Genomic DNA, 16952 nt, shown 5'->3' with positions numbered 1-16952 from the left:
AATGTCAGCCTAGAGACAATCACAGGTAGAGAAGTGAGGCACAGATCAGTCAGAGAACACATGCTTGTTTTTTCAAATCTTCATACTATCGTGATCTGTTCCAACTCCAAATTAAATCCTCAGGAAATTCCAAAAGCAGGAGGTTCATACCCTAAGAAGCAGTTCGTACAGCACTGGCAGAGATTTCCCAGCTTTCCCAGTGTCACTTTCTAACAAATCAAACCCCAGCTTGATTATTGCCTGAAGAAGGCAAACTAATCCAAATTCACTTGGTGAAGGCAGCAGCTAATGCAGAGTGGCAGTGGCCAAAAATCACTGTTTCTAACGCAGCTTCAGGTGAGGGGTCAGTCTCTAATGTCCCATATAGGATAACACAGTTTAGAGGCTGTTATTTTTGTTTTTCCATGGCATTTTTGTGCTTTCCCCATCAGTGGCCTAAATCTTTTTGTCAAAAACTGTATCTAGATCTTCTTCATGTTTACTATCCACTGTGGGAAATTCCCTAAAATCCCGGCAGTCCTAAACTGTAGCTAATTAAATCACAGACAGTAAGGCTGTTGCCAGTGATGTCAAAATGAAATTCTGTTCACCTCTTAGCTGTCTGCCCCTTGTTTAGCATTGACACTTCCTAATGAAATAGGAACTGCACAGAAAACTCCTCTAATGAAAATACCGATGCTCAAGACGTTTAGACTTATGAGCTTCACCCAACAAGGACATTTTAAATCCTTTACCTACCTGGGAACAGGCTGTTCAGACCTCAGGAATACTGTACAAACAATGGGCTAGGACCTGATGGGTTTTGGCTGGTCATACACTTTTGCATCAGCTGAGGAGATGTCTCCTCATATGAGACTCCAACTGAAGGCTGATTTTACTAGTGTTAAAAGATGAACTTTGAAAAACACCTTCCCAATCCCAAAATCTCACACAACAGAGATTCTCTGCTCCGCTCTGGTGAGAACCCCCCCTGCAGTCCTGTGTCCAGCTCTGGGGCCCCCAGCACAAGAGGGATGTGGAGCTGTTGGAGTGAATACAGAGGAAGCCATGAAGATGCTCTGAGGGCTGGAGTACTTCTGTTATGGAGACAGAGCTGGGCTTGTTCAGTCTGGAGAGGAGAAGGCTCCAGGGAGATCTTAGAGCAGCTTCCAGTGCCTCATGGGGTTAACAAGAAATCTGGAGGGAGACTTCTTACAAGGGCATGGAGTAACAGGACGAGGGGTAAATGGGTTCAAACTGAAACAGGGGAGTTTGAGATGAGAACTCAGGCAGAAGTTCTTCCCTGTCAGGGTGGTGAGGCCCTGGCACAGGTTGCCCAGAGAAGCAGTGGCTGCCCTGTCCCTGGGTGTTCAAGGCTCGGTTGGATGGGTCTTGGAACAACCTGCTCTAGTGGAAGGTGTCCCTGCCCATGGCAGAGGGCTGGAACTGGATGAGCTTTAAGGTTCCTTCCAACCCAAACCAGTTTGTGGTTCTATGATCTGTGATACCTGGCAGCTGGGGATCTGAGAAATACGGTGACATGACCAAAGGCACACTGGAAAGCTGTGGAGGAGTTCACAACTGAACATACAACAGCACTAGTCACAAGACCACCCTGCCAGCCCTCTACCAGGGTAAGGCCAGCTTTGCCCTCTTGAGCTGTCAATCTGAAAACTTCCATGTGTATGTCCTTTCTCCCATTCCCCAAGTCATCACCCCTGAACAAATAATAACCACATCGCAGCACAGCTTTTTGGAATCATGCTCCTGTACTGCTACAGAGTGGGGTGGGAGCCAATGCCTATTCTAATTAATTTCATTAAAAAACCTGGATTTATTTGATGCAATTTTTTGGCATGCTGTCAAATTCACCACAAAATTACATTAGTGTCATGAGAGGAAAGCATTAGTCCACAGAGTTCTTTGAAGAATTGTGTTGGCACTTGGCTTTTTTGTAAAAATGCCAGCAGCCTCCCCTCTCTCTAGGAATAGCCCATTTTCTCCTGGTCAGTGAGGGTCTAAGCCAAGGCTTTTCTGAGTCTGTGGGAATCTTTCCACCAATTTCCATGGGCTTGACTCGGCCCTGAGCCTCAGCTGTCAGTTGTACTGACATCTTCCTCCCAAACTTCAACACTTCGATAGGGTCTAAAATCTCAGTTATAGATATCCCTGTGTGAATCCAAAGTCTGCTGAGCTCCTGAATTAGCCAGCTCCCCTCTGACACTCCTTGTCTCAGGATTGCAGCGTACTTCCCCTGGCATCTCCCCCAGGTCTTGTCGCTGAGGCAAGGGGGCCCAGGGACAGGGACGTGCCAAGAGAACAATATATGAATAACCCAAGTGACACAGGGAGTCTGTAGGGAAGCATGAAAACAAACACACAGATTATGGTTATAGCCAAGGATAAGCTTAATCCTTTCTTTTTGTACAGTTTTTAGCACAACAGGAAAAATGATAATGTTTTCTATCCCAACTCCTCCTTTATTTGACTTGTATTTTTAGCTAAAGTCTCTTTGAGATGAAAAGAAATGAAGGAACTGCTGAGCTTGAGGTAGACATAACCTACCAACCACTAACACTGAAAACAGAAAATCAACTGCCTTGAATACTAATCTTTGTTATGTACGTATCTCTACTTACACCTCACTACAGAGCTGTCCCTGAAAGAGAGAGATTATACAGTCAAATGCCCTTCACTTTACATACAACATACTATGAGAACTGGGCAGACACCCTTGGGACATGTAGAGGCATTAATAAAGTTTTAGTTTGTAAGTATCAGGAGCAGTGTCAGCCACATAGTTTAATTGCAGTATCTATCTTATCAAAGAATCACAGAATGGTTTGGGACCATCAAAGGTCATCTAGTCCAACCCCCCTGCAATGATGGTGATGGCTGGCACCAAGCCCAAAGCATCAGATCTCCATTCAAACTGCTGCTGATGGGCACGAGCAGAGGATTCATACATGTTGTGTGTCTTGGAGGTGTACAGATTTGCTGTAAAGCACAGCTCCTTTCAGATACATACTTCATGACATCTCACTGGCTCTGTAAATGCAAGTGTCACCATCAGAGTCCCTCACATCCCAGGTCAGAAATTATGTGCTGGCCTGAACCCTAAGAATAACACCCCAGAAGAGCTCTGCAGGACTCCTGCATTTCAGTGTGTGCAGAGTAAGGGCCTAAAACATTGGTAATTCTCTGCAGAAAAGTTTTACTTGCTGTTCCACTAGCAAATTTTAATAGTGCTTTGCACTCATTAACCAAGACTGATGCTGGATCCAAGAGTTTAAAGAATCAAAGGACCAGATTCTGGCCTGAGGTAACTCATCTGAACTCTATTCAAGTCCGTTTATAGCACCAAGAACAGGGACCAAAGCGCGCATGTCAGGATCACTTCACAATACCCTGTTGTCTCACAAATGACTTCATGTTTTCACCTCTCCCTTCCCTGCACTAGGCAATGGTGAATGCCACAGCAACTCTAATGGCTTGTAGGAGGCCTTAGTTCAAGCAGTGCTTGCGTTAGAAAGGGGGTTTGAGAGTTGTTGTACCCATGACTGTAGTTCCCTTCAAGCATGATATTCTCAGAACAGCTACATTTGCCACCATGCCTCAGTGATCTAATTGCTGCTGTTACCAACATGTTGAATGTAAAACTATGTAAACAGTGTGACAGTATGACAGCCATTCCTGCTTACTGACCTGTGGAAAAGACTATTTTTGGCAACTGCTGTAGGCCACTGTGGTCACTGTAAAGCAGACCAGGCAATGCCCACATTTTGAGCCTTATCCTCAGCTGATACAAGCATGCACAGCACAATTAGATTGAAGTGATACCACTGAAAAGGCCTTGGTCTTTTTTTAACTGCATCCAACTCTGCTTAGGTACTGAAGTTGGAGAGGAAGTGACAGAAAAAAAACAAACTGGAAAAAATAACCTGCCTTTCACAATTTAACAACTAAGCCTATTTCTGTGGCTTGTAGCTTTCAAACACTCCAGCTGGTTAAAGATCAACTATCTAAGGTAGTTTGCTGAGGACAGTAGGCAAATTTCCCACTACAAAATTAAATCATAGAATCACAGACTGGTTTGGGTTGGAAGGGATCTTAAACCTCATCCAGTTCCAATGTCCTGCCATAGGCAGGAACACTTTCCACTAGACCAGGTTGCTCCAAGCCCTGTCCAACCTGGCCTTGAACACCAGTGAGTGATACTTGCTTGTCCTTCCCTGTTGCACAGTGCTATCTTGTCTCTCTTGTGATGGTTTGAAAGGCTGTTCCCCTCACTCATTCTGTCTAATTGGCAATTTGATCTGCCTAGTGGGACACTCAAGCAGCAGTATGCTTTTTGCCTGATTGCTCAGCTACGAAATTTATCAGAAAGAAACAAATGTGCTTTTTTTTCTGAGCCAGCAGAGGAAAGTGTTCTGAAAAGCTCTCTATATAAAGGTGAGGAAGGAGAAAACAGGTAATTTTCTTGTACCATTCTAAATGTTTTAATAACTAGTTGTCACAAAAAGGATTAGAACAGACCACCAAGCTAAATTCACCTTGCCAGCAAGGTCTGCAATGCAGGAAAATGTAACTCAGTTTACCAGGGACTGGAAGATGTAAGGTACACTTAATAAGATTTTCAGTTCCCTGAGATGCAGAGTAGCTTTTACTCTGCCTTGTCCTGGCTTCAGCACAATGAAGTGTGAAGTATCGACAAGCTTCTTCATAGCACACCAGTTGCAGACCTGAGGTCTACAGGAATGAACACACGTCTGGGTCTGTTGTCCTGGAAATGAATGGGCAAAACAGGCCCAGCGATTAGCAAGGAATGGCCAGAAAGAAAGGAACTGGCTTTTACACAAGTGGAATATGAGCAGTCCTGTTAAAGAACCAGACTAAGGTTAATGTTTGAATACTGCCATTCATTTGGGGGCCCCCAAACTGAGGAGGAGACAAACAAAATGCAGGTAGAGAGCATCAATGAAAAATCCTTTAACAGTTGTCTCCCAAATAAGGACCATCTGAGGCAACAGCACAGCATTTACTTATCACTACCATTTATTCAGTGATCCTCTGCCTCTGCCCTACTGTAAATCCATGAGCAAGGAAGCAGAAAATTCACAACTTCATATGTCTTACCTACTGCAAGTTCGTTCCTGATGTCAGCAGGATGTTTGCCCAGGAGTGAAAGGCAGACTGTGGTCCTTATAATAACTTCTCTGCTACTGGTTATTTATTTGCAACCATTCATATCCATTAATATTAATTATCCTTGTCAAATAGGTAATTTTTCTCATCTACTTATTTTAGTGTTTCCTCTTATACTGAATTTCCTCTGATTTTCCCTTCCCTTCATTGAAACTATTCCCACTCTTTTGTTCTGTTAAACTGATCAACAGGCTGATGAATAACACATCAATTATTCAGCTCTGCAAATGGCATTCCAAGGGAATTGACACATCATTGCATCAGCCTGTCTACAGACCTAACAAGGTGTTGTAACATCAATTTTTGCTTAGTAACACAAGTAGAGGCTCGCTCTGCTGCCACTGGTACTAAAAGCTTACCTTTGTCCTGAAATAAAAAACAAGATTAAGTAGTAACCTGAGTATGCTACGTGGGCTACACATGTGTATGGAGTGGGTTGAATGTATTCTGTTGCTCCTCTGATGGTCTCGCTACAATACATCTGAATAAAACTGATCTGTGTTTTCTGTCCATCACCATGTCTGGTAAAACATAACATTGCTACATAGAGCTCCTGGGTTTTAATTTTGAAAAACAAACAACCAAATCTTCAAAAAACATGGTGACCTTGAATATGCTTTGGAAAGAACCACCAAGCAGACTTTGCTGTTGTTTGCATATGACTTTTAAGGGGTAAAGTCCCTGTCAGTCTGAGTTTGTGCCACTCTGTAAGCAAGAGCTGTCATGATACTGAAGTCACAGACTAAAAATTCAGGTCACAAATGACTGGTCAGGGAGTTTTCAGTTGCTGGTATTTGCAGCAAGCAACCCTAATCCACTTCAACTGAAACGTTACAGACAATTTATAAAAAACTAGCATCTCAAGCACTCCATCATCTTTTCAGATGATATAGTACTGCAAAACATCATCTTCTTGCCTGCACAACAAAAAACAATCCCAAGTGTGAGGCACGCTAGTGCTTCCTTTACCAGTCTTAATGGCTAAACTCATTATGTCTGGGGGAAAGATAATCTGTAGCTTTACCTCAAGCCTGGCTTGCAAACCTGTGTTTGTTCACATTTCATCACAGAGGTACGCTGCCTGCCCAGCAGCACCCCCCTGAGATGAAGGTGCCGCGTGGATCCGGTTCTCACTGAGCTGCTCCTCTTACGTTGTTTCTTTTGCATCTTGCTTCATTTGATTTCATATTGTTGGAAGCTTTTATTTAATGCAGAAGCTCACTTTCCCCTTGCTACTTTCCTCTTTCTCACCATTCTTCTCTGGGATCCTTCTTTTATCCCCTCTCATCCACTTTTCCTCTAGCACTGGAGATAAAAATCTTTGTCTTCTACTTTGTCTGGAGGCCACCTTTGGTGGCATGGAGAGAATTCAGAGCAGCTTGTGACCCACTGCCCGCAAAGCAGTCAGGACCTCACCTCCCTGTTCCTTTGCTGCTTTCATGCCAGAACTGCAGGGTCAGCTGGGACTGTGTCCAATTACCTGAACTGAAGGCTGGGCTTTTAGCTCCTAATTGCAATTTTCCAGTTCAAATTTATGGATTGTCACTGAGTTTTAAACATGCACAAAGGGCTTAAAGTACCTTAGCAAGTATGTAAATATAACACTTCTTAAGGTGCTTGATCTTTCTAGTAGTGATGAAATGAAATCATGAAAGGCTCTGAACCAAACTTTCCTCAAACTCACTATAGTATTCCAAATGAGGAAAACATCAAATACTTACTAAAAAGGAGAAGAAAAGGTGAAAAAGTCTTGGGAACTTCAAAATAGTGGAGACAGAAACTGTTACATTACACTGTGAAGTGTAATTTTGGAACATAAAAGACTGCTGTCTGTTGATTTTTTGCAGAGGCGGATCACCTCCTCTTTCATTAACTCATCAGCCATAAACAGAACAATGTGATGGATATCCATTGGGGTTGCTCTGCCTCTCATGGTTCCTTCTGCATGTGAAAAACTAGTCAAGGAAAGTAAAGTGTTGCTTGTATTCTCTTTCAGCTTGAAGAAAGAGGCCTCAAAGATTTCTAAGGTTCTGTTATTCAAGGACCTCCCAAGGAAATATTAGGAAGTGCTAAATTTTGGCCTGGCTATGACACTGCTGACCTTGAGTATATCATTCCCCTGTGTATAAAGACATCTATGCATATACACATATACACATATATGTGCATCTGTCCACGTATGTTTATGTGTGTGTGCATACATATCCAGGCAGAGAGAGCGTTTATTGAATCCTGGTGTCTTGTTTAAGACACAAGGAACCGCCTTCCCAATGTACTTTTCTCAGTTTGTAGGCTGCTAAAGGCAGCAAGGGAAGGGCTCAGTCTCCACCAGAGGAATGCCACTAACAAAAATATCTAAGTGAAGCAGAGAGGAGGTCTGAGATGAAACACCTGCAATGGGACTCCAGGATTTATTTGTCTATCCTTTTCTCTTTCCTTTTCTTTTTACCTTTCAGGTGGACGGATCAAATGCCAGAAACAATTCTCAATTCACACTAAACAGAAGCAGTTATTTTACTAGTTAATCTCAGCAAAAATGAAACTAAACTGTGGCAAAAGGATTCTATTTTCACAATTTTAGTTAGTTTGAATTAAGCATTTAGTTCAGCCAATAGAGTTGGACTACAATCTACAGAGGCTTACATAAAAAAAACTTATCAATGGCTGCACAAAGCATATAACAGTTTTGTATATGAATATTCAGAATTTGTCCTAAGTTCATTGTCAGTTCCTAAAAGTACTTTAGGTAAATAACAGAACACAGCAAAAGCACGATATACACTCCAGAGAGCAGCAGGGTATCTGAGCTGTTGGTAGCTGCCCTATTTGGACAGCACTGCCCAGATGTTACTTGTTCCAACTTAGCAACCCAAGCTGACACCTTCTGTTTGGCTAATGACAGCTCCTCAGCAATGCTGATCTTGACCCAAATTCCCTTCTGACTAAGTGTGCAAATTCAGGACAGAGCACGCCATAAAGTGATACAAGCTAGCACATAACTGACACAGCAAAGACTGTTGGGACATGCACACAGTAAAAAACATAGAAGAAGCATCTCTATAAAGGTCTTCAATGCCCCCAGTTCCAGAATCAAACATCTCTGATTCAAAATGCATATCAAGATTCAGGTTCTGTGTCCTGACCCCAAAAAACCCAGTTATTTTTCACGTTGATGCAGAACACATGAGGTATAAGATACAACTCATGCAGTGATATCACAAAGGCTGTGGCTCAAAAGATAGAGCTGAAATAGCTGATCTTCCCCTAGATCATATCCTGAGAACAATATTGGTCAGACTGCTCTCAGTCAGTGCAGCCACTCTGTCACTCACCTGCATGAAACAGCTCCAAATCTTGCTGAGGCCAGTGGAAATCTGCTGTCAGAGCAACAGTGATAACATGCAGCAAATGAGGCAAGAGCTAGGTACAGAACTGCCACCTTTTCACAGGGAGCCCCAAGCACTTTGAGGGAAGATGGGACTGCTTGTACATCACTGAACAGGCATTCCTGGACTGTCACGTGGCAGGGGACCCGTGGAAGAAAGCTGGGTAAGTATTTCACATGCTTGGAGGTATCAGTGACAAAGGAGTCATAGATATGTTGCCCGAGACAAACATTTGCTTGGGCTTATGCCTGTGTGCTTAAAACAAGGCTTTTGCCAAGACCAAGCCAAGTCAGGGGCTTTCAGCTGGAGATACAAGGGGAATAACTGTGATACCCTGCAAGGTGTGGGTAGGAGTGTTGGGTCTTGCCTACCTGCGAACGACTAGCTTCAGTTTCCTGTAGGACCCTTTCACCAGGGAGATAGCCTCTCTCCTGGAGCTGCTCAGTTCCACCTCATTGATGTTCACCACTTCATCACCAGCCTGCAGCTTGGACGGCAGGGAGTCTGCTTTACCTCCCTCTTCGATCTGCAGAGCAAAGAGAGGAGAAAGAAACAGTGAGACATGCTTGCCACAGTTTGACTCCCACATGCAGAGCTGAGTCTGTATTTCTATTGAAGGAAGTGGGTCTATCAGCCCCAGACTCAGCTTTCTAAGAAATGTTGTCTCCCTTTGCCAGCCAGCTTCTTCAAAGGTCCATGCTTGCCTCTCATACATTTCGTATGGATGGAATCAGGAGATCAGCAGCCAAATTAATCATGCCAAGAAGCACTGATTTGAATAAGCCTAAAAAGTCTTTGGTATTTGGAAGCAGCAAATGCCAGCACAACAACCATGGAGCAACTCCTGATGACAGCACTCAGGCACAAGCCCAAGGGCAAAACTGGGATTAGAAGAGCTTGGATGTGATGGTTTTGTTCAAGCTCCTTTTCATGCTCTAGCTGGCTGATAAACAAACATCAGCTTCTTACTTACTCCCAGCTACAAAGCAGGTGCACATAGGTATACGTAGTCTATGGCATGCAGCACCTCTGTAAGGATTTAAAGGAAATAGAAAATTATTTTATTTTTAGGACAAAGTAAGCAGGCTGCTCAAAGCTATGTAGTGGCAAAGGTAGAAGGAGAATCCTAGGGCACTTTCCTCTGTTTTGTGCGCTCCTTCAGAAGGATAATCTCTTCCTTCAGGCCTTCACCTTCCCAGATATCTTACTAAGACACAGAAATGTATCTGAATCCGATTAAGACTTTGAGTCAGCCAGGGGAAGGGCTGTTCCTTGCAGGGATACCATTTCCTGAGCAGTGAAATTGCATGCACACTGCTGGAAGTTACTTTTATTTCAAGTCATGCCAGGCAACGTGTAATTCAGCCATAACCCAGACATGTAACTCAGCAGATGTAGATGTTTACCTGAACATTAGTTTCAGTGTTGAATGGTGCTCACAGGCAAAGCCAGTCTGTTCTCCTGAACAGTAATATTCCATCTCACACACCTTCTAAAACCTAAAATCTAACTTTCACAAACATTAGCTAACAAATTCTCTGAGTCCCCCACAAAGGCAGGTAAAAATCATTGTCAGTCATGCTACCAGGAAATCATTCCACTGATGAATGATTTTTTTTTTCTTCTTAAGAATGAATAAAACCACAGGAATGAGGCTTCATATAAAGAGCCTTGTATTACAATTACCAGGAAGGGTGAGATGAAACATTAGATCTTGCTGCATCATAAATAGATATCAAACTAAAGATGCAGTATTGCTCCAGGTGGTTGCTCCTGTAGAGGAAAAGAGGTTGGTATTGTTTCCATGGAATACAATAGAGCAGGATACTTTGGGTTAGATTAATTTGTGATACACTCAACAGCAGGGGTTTTTTGGTTTTGTTTTGTTATGTTAGATCACGTACAATGGAGAAAAGGCATTCCTGCAAAAATATCTTCTGTAACAAATAGCAACTACTTCAAAGACTGAGACACCCAACAGAAAGAAGCATTTGTATTAACTTTTGTCTTGATGAACCCTAAAAAATCAACAAAATCCTGCTTTATTCTCTAGTAATCCAAACAGTATTTATATTCTAGTTTCTATTATATTTATAATCTAGCTTTTTTTTCACTCCTCAGGATCACTGCTTTAAGGTTCTCTTTGCAATCACAAGCTAGACATTTTTCTCCTCCTTTTTACTGAAAATTTGGGTTCCTCCATAATCACCTTTATAAGTAATGCAAAATTGAAGACTTTTAGACAAGACTCAACCCCACAATAGTTCTGATGAAGTTATTATTCTAAGCAGCCCTGAAAGAAATCTTTCTTCAAATCCTGTCAAAGGCTCTTAAACTGCAGTTTGCAAGGCCACATAGCAGCCACAGAGCCCTAGTAAAGGATGCCTTTAAGGACAGTTTACTAGCATGAGTACAGAGTCACCTGTGAGTAATTCCAGAGGCTAAGAATGATCTGCTTTGCTCCTGTGTGCTAAAACTATCCAGAGAGACCTAAACCAAGACCCACACCTTTGTGCTTAGAAGCTTTCAATGGCAGCATCGAAACCATATTACCTACATACCTAGAGAGATTGATCTTTCATTCTTTACACAGTTACCTCATCTGTTAATAATCTGTTAGCCTCTCATGTGCCTATTGCTTTGGTACAGTTGTGTCATCTATTTGTCTGGAGTTCCCTGGATTCAAATTCCTTAAAGCTCCTGGAAGAAAACATTTACAAGAGGCCTGTGACCTGGCACTGCCATTCAGAGTCCAAAGACTCCCAGGTTTCCAACAAAAGTCCAGAAACAAGACACTATCTCACATGCTCCACATTCATTTCTTCTCTCTGAATGCCTCTAAAAATATTTGTGTTTAAGGAGTGGTGACATTGCAAGAAAAGGACTGAATGATTCAAACAAAACCAGCTGCACTATAAACACAAAGCTCTATCTCTACCCAGTGCAACAATTACCAACAAAGCAAACAAACCTCAGTGCATATGGAACCTATTTACATGAACACCTGCTTCACTGGGCAAGGCTGAACAAAGCCAAGGATGGGACTGTGCTGGCTCTGTGATGCACGGAGCAATTAAAGATGGAAGATCCTGCAAAGCAGACAGATAACACGAGGGCAGGCCACTTCTACATGTGGTTACCATCTCTGAGCAGCCATCTCATGCCGTGGACCCGGTCCCGAGTGAGAGGGAATGAGAAAGCAACTCTTCAGATCTTCCCTGAAGCTCAAGTGGTTTTAAGTGCTGTCAGGCAGCAAGGACAGAGCCAGCAATACAGCCTGTATTTTAAGTGTGCAGGTTGTGCTGGAGTAGTTCAAGAAGTTACAGTATTGTCAAAACCACCCTCAACAGTCACTTGCATAAAAAATGCAATCAATAGCCAGTAAGACCTCTTATGGTTCATTTAAAACAAGGTGATATGCAGCCAGCAAACTTTGTGGGTGTAGTAGTCAGTTAGAGCCTGCCAATGACTTAAGTTTTTTTCTTTTGGGCTGGACTGAGCCAACTCCTCTGCCAAGTCGAGTAATTACGGAGTTATGGTGGAGGAATACCTAAAAAATGGGTTGGTTTTGGACTTCATGTGCTGGGCTAAACCTTAGGGGGCTGGATTCAATGGCTGGTCTTAAGTGCAGCTGCCCACTGCCACATTTGGAGAACCCCTCTCCTTGAAACCAGCAGGAGTATCTGTACAGCAGAACATTTGCCCATAGCATAAAGATACTTGGTTTCCGTGCCTCAGTTTCCCACCTGTAAAATGGACACTGCCCTTACAGCCTTTGTCTGTCCTATCAATTTAACATGTGAGCTCCCTGTGGGTGATGATGATCCATGTCTTGGCTCTCATTCCAGGGGCTGTCTCTGCGAATTCCTGTCTCACAGGCCCTGACCTTGGGAAGAGTCCATGACAGATAGAATCATGCAACAGGGAAGCATCCCCTTCCAGATGGCATCCCACCAACCATCTACATAATATGAAACCATCTGCTTCCTGTGAAATTCCATCAAATTTCTGAGACTTCAGCATCTCCCCCATACACACTGCTTTCCTTCTGTTTTCCACAAACATACCTAGCTGGTTCTTTCAGAAGCAGAGACCAAGATCTTCCCTGCCAAGCTGGCCTCTCCTGAAATACACCCACTTCAGAATGCCTCAATAGTCTTCTCAGGCTGACACGAACTCAAGTCCCTTCAGTTGTCTTTGCTGCAGTAAAGCCTTCCATGCCCACTGCCCTTGCCTGAAAATCCCAAAGGCTACCCCTGGTCCTACTTTGCATTAACACTCCAGTCCATTTTCTTGCATTAGAGGGGGCTTCTTGTCATTCAATAGATCCTTCAGCAGACTTTGAACCCATCTGTTCTCCTTTTTTTGGCTTACTGTAAAAGCAAGAAGTTGCTTAAGCAGATCACCAAGGATACATAAGACTTACTACTACTGTCTTTTGTTTGGTTCACTATGGTTACTGTAGGTTCAGAGAATGCTGTCTAACTGAGACCCTTTCTTGGGTATTTTAAAGAAGTTTTCTTTATTAGTTCCTTTTTTCCCTTTCTTTGAGGAGCTTTTGTAACAACAAATTCTCTGTAGCTTTTAAGATGGATTATTCCATCTTTGTGTCCTTCATGTTATGAATGGTGAGTGTGATTCCTAAACTGTAAACCTGCTGATGTTTCTTAATAAAAAAAAAGCAAGCAAGCAAATATGTATGCACGCTGTATGTAGTTGTACAAGGGAAAGCTCTACCACACAGCAACTCCTGAGGGACACCAGGAAAAAACACGCATAGCTGGGTGTTCTCAGCAGCAATTGCAATGGCAAACAACTGCCCTTTTTGTGTCAGATATTATAATGATGGGCAGGGAAGCATCACAAATGAACTGCTGGAGATGGCTGTCCAGAATTCCTGAACTGCCAAAAAAGATTTTATAGGAAGTGACAGGGTGAGAGAGGATGAAATTTTACTTCATGAAAGAATTGAGGCAGTTTCCATGACTTGCCCAGAAGCAGCATTACAGGAAGATGTTCTCTGTTTTAGACCTCTTGTTTTCACATATTTTACTGGAATCACTTTAATTCTTTCCAGTGGAACAATGCATTTTCAGGGAATCTGTGGCTCATCTCTTCCTCATGAGGCCATTACCACTGGTACAACTTAGGGGAAAAGGTAAAACCAGCTGTGCATTGGAGAGAAAAAACAGGAAAACTGTGACAGATTCATCAGTCAAGGTTTTAACCACTTCTCAGTGCCCAGGCTGGAGCACCAAACAGGTTAAGACTGGGGTCTTTAATTTACCTGTCTGCTATTAGGTGTAATACACCCACAGCAGCATCCAGTAAGAGCAGTGCATGCACCTGCTCAGTAAACTCATTGAGTAGCTGTTTGAGTCAGGCTTCATATTGGAAACGCAGATTTTTAAGCCCCTGAGGAGTTCAGCAAGGGTTCTCAATCCTAAAACCCAAGTTGATGAGCTGCTGTATGACTTGAGAATATGCTGCTCTCCTCATGCAGAGTTAAAACTGTGTCACAACCTGGGGCAGAGAGTGTTTCCCATGCAACAGACAGAAATTCCTCCCCATTGTCCCCAACCCCTGTGTCAGAGAGACAGACCAGTTAAGATAATTCAATCAAAACATAGTTAAGTCAAAGGTCTCCCCCTGGAGCCGTGTCTCTGCTGGATCTCCCCATCCCTGATGCAGATATGCATCTCCAAAGAATTCAGCTATTGACTTTTACTCCAAGCAAAAGAAAGTGTTTCCAAATTATTGTTTCATTCTGCGGGGAAGCAAGGAAGGGATTTTTTCTCATGGTGCTCTGGATTGTTCTACAGTAGCATTTCTGCTCCCAGTTACAAAGCAGAGTGGTGCAGAAACTAATTTATTCCAGGCAGTCACACAGGGTTCACATGGAACAAATTCACCTTGAGAGGCTGAACTTTACTCAGTAGAAGAACAAGTTAAACTGCACGGTTTGAAGGGTTAGCAGGGCTAGGAAATCCTTCTGGAACTTCCAAAAAAAAAAAAAAAATCTGTTATTTAACACAGGCCAAATAACATATTTCTCCCACACTCAGCCTGAAGCAGTTAATGAACATACTTACTTAGCTTGGAGCAAGAAACCTAGGAAGAACTCCAGCCCCTGCCATTCACAACTTCTGGCATCCCTTGGCTTATTTTCCAGATACTACATCAGAGGAGCGCCACTGTAAATCTAGTCACCACATTGACAGTGACCAGCTCTGATTTTAATGCTGTGGCTGATAAACTCAGCAGTATTTGAGCCTGTACAGAGAAGAGGCATGAACTCAGGCTGTTCCAGGCTGTAACAGATAGCTCATGGCTGTTTTTGAAGTGTGTCTGCAGACAGACAGATTGATTTATTTCCTACCTATCAGGACAACATCAGCTCTCCTGCCCCTCCACTGAATTCATCATCTCATGCTCTAGGGAAATATATAATATGGCGCCTCAATTTTCAGAATTGCTCATGTTTTATTTTCAGAGGAGGGATTTTAGGCAACCAAGTTGTATTTACCCAAACTGGAATCTGTCCAGAATGCTCAGGGAAAATGTTATAGAGCCTCTGATACAAAGGGGACCAGGACCTCACCTTTAATAGGTATTCCCAAAAGCCATAATGAAGCATATGCAGCAGCAGCAAGGTGTTGCCTGCTCCCCACCAAGTGCTACAGATCCAGATGGAAATCTGCTACCCCTTGATGACTGAGCACCACCCCTTCTCTACAGTCCCTTCTTTCCCTGCCTGCATCTGCACTACCCCAGGACAGCAGGAGTATCCCTGACCCTATGCCTGGCTGCACACCTGGCTTTCTCCTCCTCTGAGAAAAACCCAGCCAGGAGCAGAGGAGTAAACAAATTGATTTCCTCTAGTCTCCAAACCTGGATGATCTGGAAAGGACCATGATCTTTTCCAGTATAATTTACCAAGGACAAGCACCAAAGCAAAGTGGCTGTGGGCATCAAAGCAGCAATCCAACTGCAGAAATGCCACTATGATCTATGCAGGATGGATGCAAGTTACTGACAAGTGGGAAGGATTCAAGGTCATTCCTAGGACTCCCATGAAGGCTCCAACACTTCCACACCTTTCCATTTCCTGCATGATTGTTTCCTGTCCGGGAGCAAGGTTAATCTCAGCAGTCAGCCCCTCAGCAAAAAGTGGGAAGAAGTGAATGGAAAACAGATTGCTGGCTTCAGCTACAAGAGATAAGAAGACATGCATGGGTGAATTTGCATCTGACTCCTCTTGGTGACTCTAAATTCCTAAGCCAGTGGAGGAAATAAGGCTTAGCTCTTAAGATAATTTTCCACCTTCTTAAGCACAGAACTGTAAGGCTCCCACAGAGATTTTTACATCTAGAAGTATAAGGGCCAGGGAAAATCAAGCTTTCTTTCAATTAATGCACAAAGAAAGATGGACCTATGCTACGGCCTTGATTCAGACCTTCAAGAAGTCTCCAGGATCTTTTCTGTAACAAGAGGCAAAACTAACAATAAATTTTCTCCACTATTCTCCATCTGTACAAGACAAGGAACTAATCTGTGTTTGCTTTATGGAACAAAGTAATCTGTGTTTGCTTTATGGTAACAGCTAGAGCCATATCAGGTTCCTCTTTTAGAGGCATAGTGCAAACACATCATCACAGACACTTCCTGCCACAAACCTTACAGTGTAAATGGACTGGTGTCGTGGTTTAAGCCCAGCCGGTAACTCAGAACCACGCAGCCACTCGCTCACTCCTTCCCTTTCCCCCCTGCTGCTCCCAGAGGGATGGGGAGGAGAATCGAAAGAATGTAACTCCCACAGGTTGAGATAAGAACAGTCCAGTAACTAAGGTATAACACAAACCACTACTGCTGCCACCAATGATAATAATGATAAGGGAAATAACAAGGGAAGAGAATACAACTCCTCACCACCTGCCAACTGATACCCAGCCCAACCCAAGCAGCGATCTGGGCCTTCTGGTTAACTGCCCCCAGTTTATATACTGGGCATGACATGCTGTGGTATGGAATACCTCTTTGGCTTGTTTGGGTCAGGTGTCCTGTGTCTGCTTCTTCACGGCTTCTTGTGCTCCTCCTCACTGGCAGAGCATGAGACTGAGAAGTCCTTGATTAGGGTAAACACTACTTGGCAACAACTAGAAACATCAATGTGTTATCAAAACTGTTCTCAGGCTAAAGTCCAAACCACAGCACTGCACCAAATACTAAGAAGGAGAAAAATAACTGCTACAACTGAACCCAGGATAACTGGTTAGACAGACAGAAAGACAGGAAATAGATGTGGAAAAGCTGTGACAACAGCAAGCAGAAAGACAGCAGCAAAGCCTGCTACAGTGACATTTGCAACATATGGACTGAACC

General features: G+C 43.2%; 1 protein-coding gene across 3 annotated transcripts in view; it reads right to left on the bottom strand.

Annotated features, from left to right (window-relative positions):
* SHROOM3 (shroom family member 3) overlaps positions 1-16952 on the bottom strand; it is a 143362-nt gene that overhangs the window by 88749 nt on the left and 37661 nt on the right. For all 3 annotated transcript variants that reach the window (XM_061442836.1, XM_061442820.1, XM_061442829.1), the window contains one exon: positions 8942-9096. In XM_061442836.1, coding sequence (XP_061298820.1) covers positions 8942-9096 — 155 coding nt within the window. The remainder of the gene's footprint in view (positions 1-8941; positions 9097-16952) is intronic.

The sequence above is a fragment of the Pezoporus flaviventris genome, unplaced genomic scaffold, assembly GCF_033815535.1.
Source record: "Pezoporus flaviventris isolate CSIRO_AGI_PZ_B2104156 unplaced genomic scaffold, CSIRO_AGI_Pfla_v1 ptg000002l, whole genome shotgun sequence".
NCBI lineage: Eukaryota > Metazoa > Chordata > Aves > Psittaciformes > Psittacidae > Pezoporus > Pezoporus flaviventris.
Note: the sequence above shows the minus strand (reverse complement) of the source record. Positions and strands in the feature narration are given on the sequence as shown.